Here is a 2,945-nt window from a genome sequence, read left to right on the forward strand (position 1 = left end):
TTCTCGTTCGTCGTAAATTTCATCCATATCTTATTAGCCTTTACCAAAAGTTACAAGACATGTAACATTTGTGTATGAGCTCAAGAGCAGTTATAAATTAATTCAAACTTTTCTTGACATTATATTTAAAAAAGAAAAAATTGACTTCCAAATCTCTATCTCCACCTGTAAAGAAATAATCCCACCATGTTGTCTTTTTTGTGATTATATAACTTTTGCAAGGTATGTTTTCGCTTACTATTTGAAATATATTTAAAGAGATATTTAAAGTGGACAGGGTTGGTGGCACTGTATATTCTTTTTAAACTAGACCTGTCATCCACTCGGACACCAGATTATCTTCTGTATTCAAAAGAACGACCTAGAACGTCAATACATACGTTAATTTTGTCCCTGAATGACACTTCTACCTCCTCTTCATTACCCACATGTCCCCTGCATTAATGAATTCATCTCGAAGTGGGCTACTGGTTTAGCTTAAAAAAAAAAAAAATGCAGTTTCATCTTAAAACACAAACATTATTCTAAAATCTCGGAAGTGTCTTCACCTAGAAAAATATTGTACTCATTATAGGGTATTCCTTTTGAAGTAATGTTTCATCTGAAATATATTTCTGAATAATAAATAATTTGGGAAGTAATCACATGGAAATACTATAATGGGATACCCTGTATAATATATAAACATGCAAATTGCGATATTATTATACATTTTCGTTTACCTATGTTTAGAATAAATCAAATTTAGTTACACCTCGTAATGGAGAATTATTGATAGCAGCAACACAAGATTTTATTACTGGTGGATATCTTTTGACTCAAAAAGATATGTTTTTAAATAAAGCCCAAGCAAGTCAATTGGCTGGTTGTCTTCTAGCTGGGCCTGATATTACAATGTCTATAAACCTGCCTAAACCAGCTATTTTAAAACCCATTATGTTATGGACAGGAAAACAAATCTTTAGTTTAATTTTAAAACCTAATCATGCTTGCAATATTAGAGCTAATTTAAAAACTAAAGGAAGAGCTTACACTACTAATGAAGAATTATGCATGAATGATTCTTGTACGTATAAATTGTTTGTTTATATTTAAAAATAATAGAATGATAATGAATGTAATATATTACAGATGTTATTATCCGAAATTCAGAATTATTAGCTGGGTCAATGGACAAATCGACTTTAGGTTCGGGTTCGAAACAAAATATATTTTACATTTTACTACGTGATTGGGGTGAAGACATTGCAACAATAGCCATGTGGCGACTAGCAAGAATGGCAAGTTTCTTTCTTATGAATAGAGGGTTTTCTATTGGTATTGGTGATGTTACACCTGGACAAGGGCTTCTCAAAGCCAAACAAGAACTTTTAAATGCCGGGTAAGTTTGAATTTAAAAATCACGAATATAAGCATGTGTAAATAACATTGTTATGTCCTACTCTTTTTGTGGCCCCTTTGTGCTGTTAGAAGGATCTTAGTGGACCCATGCTTTGTTTAACCCATTCGAAGCCGATGATCATTCAACAACTATCTAAAATAACCAATGACACATCAGATGTGTCTTGAAAACAAATTTATATTATCAATCAATACTCAAAAAGCTATCGGAAACATAACATTGTATCAAAGTAAAGTAACAAAGAAAAGTGTGCAAAAATTAAAATTGATATTAGTTTCAAGTTAAAGTAAAAAATGTTTGGTAATTATTTAGTCTTCTCACCGATTTCGATGATTTTGAAATATGTTGTAAAATTCAACATTTTGAATAATTTTTTCGTATATATGTATACATATACAATAACCGCCGCTCGGCCGTCTTATCTTTTGTTTGGATTAACTGTCATTTTATCCGATCGCCGTAAGGCGGCCGGCACCAAAGTGATGCATACGCTGCCACAGACACAATTATAGGTAGAATTCGTTGTATTGGTAAGGACAGTGTTTCGTGAATATCTCAAAAACTAAGAGTATAGGAAAAAATTGTTCAAAATGCTGAGCTTTATAACATATTTCAAAATCATCGAAATCCGTGAGAAGACTAAATAATTACCAAATCTTCAAATCTTGTCACTTATTTTATTTTTCAATATAAACAGAAAAAAACTCTGATTTCTAGGGATTGTCTTACGATAAAACCCTGGTTTCGAATGGATTAAAATATTAAAATACATCTGTACATTTTTTGATTAGAATAAGGGAAGATTTTGATTAAACTTTGATGTTTGGATTTACAACACACACATATGTAGTACATATGGTATATTTTAGAGATAGTGATTAGAATTTTAGGTTAGACTTATTAAATTATCAATTGGCCAATACCAAAATACCAATACTCAAGTTGAACGGAGGACATAAATATTATTGTATCAATGTCAAAAATCGTGTCAATGCAAAAGGGGACATTATACAAAGGAGTTGATGTTATGACTCTCTCCAACTAGGTTTGTCTCTTTTCGTGACATTACATGTAATTTAAAATACAAAATGGAAAAATGAGAAATTACACCCTATATGCACACACGTACATACACATGCTCGAGGTGTGGTTACATTAGGTCATCCTGAAAGTTCCCGCGATTTTAAGCCGTTCAATTTGAAAGAAGAAAGATAAGGTTCCGAAAGGCCTCGGTCGTCGAGCGACACAAAATTTGAAGGAAGGAGTAGGAGGGTGGATGGACCCCAAATATAAAATATAAGTTGCAGCCAATCATTAGTTTCCGAGATATTAACAAAAAAACTTTCAGTATTATACATTGAAACTGCGTATACGGATGTGACTAACCATTGAATGCTGCCTATACAAATGTTACTAAACAATGGTTTTCGCTGTAGTGGCGTTGTCCTAATCCTTAGGAAATTTTGAATGAAGGGAATGGTATGGTTATTAAGAGGTTGTTGTATGTGTTCTGTCACTCTCTATAAGAATATTGAAAAAAAAG

At 32.2% G+C, this 2,945-nt stretch overlaps 1 protein-coding gene across 1 annotated transcript in view; it reads left to right on the top strand.

Moving 5' to 3' along the window:
- LOC108578005 (DNA-directed RNA polymerase III subunit RPC1) overlaps positions 1-2,945 on the top strand; it is a 37,962-nt gene that overhangs the window by 21,959 nt on the left and 13,058 nt on the right. The window contains exons 17-18 of the mRNA XM_017941249.1: positions 733-1,066; positions 1,132-1,381. Of these exons, the coding sequence (XP_017796738.1) occupies positions 733-1,066; positions 1,132-1,381 (584 nt within the window). The remainder of the gene's footprint in view (positions 1-732; positions 1,067-1,131; positions 1,382-2,945) is intronic.

The sequence above is a fragment of the Habropoda laboriosa genome, unplaced genomic scaffold (genome assembly GCF_001263275.1).
Source record: "Habropoda laboriosa isolate 0110345459 unplaced genomic scaffold, ASM126327v1 scaffold983, whole genome shotgun sequence".
In the NCBI taxonomy this organism is placed as follows: domain Eukaryota; kingdom Metazoa; phylum Arthropoda; class Insecta; order Hymenoptera; family Apidae; genus Habropoda; species Habropoda laboriosa.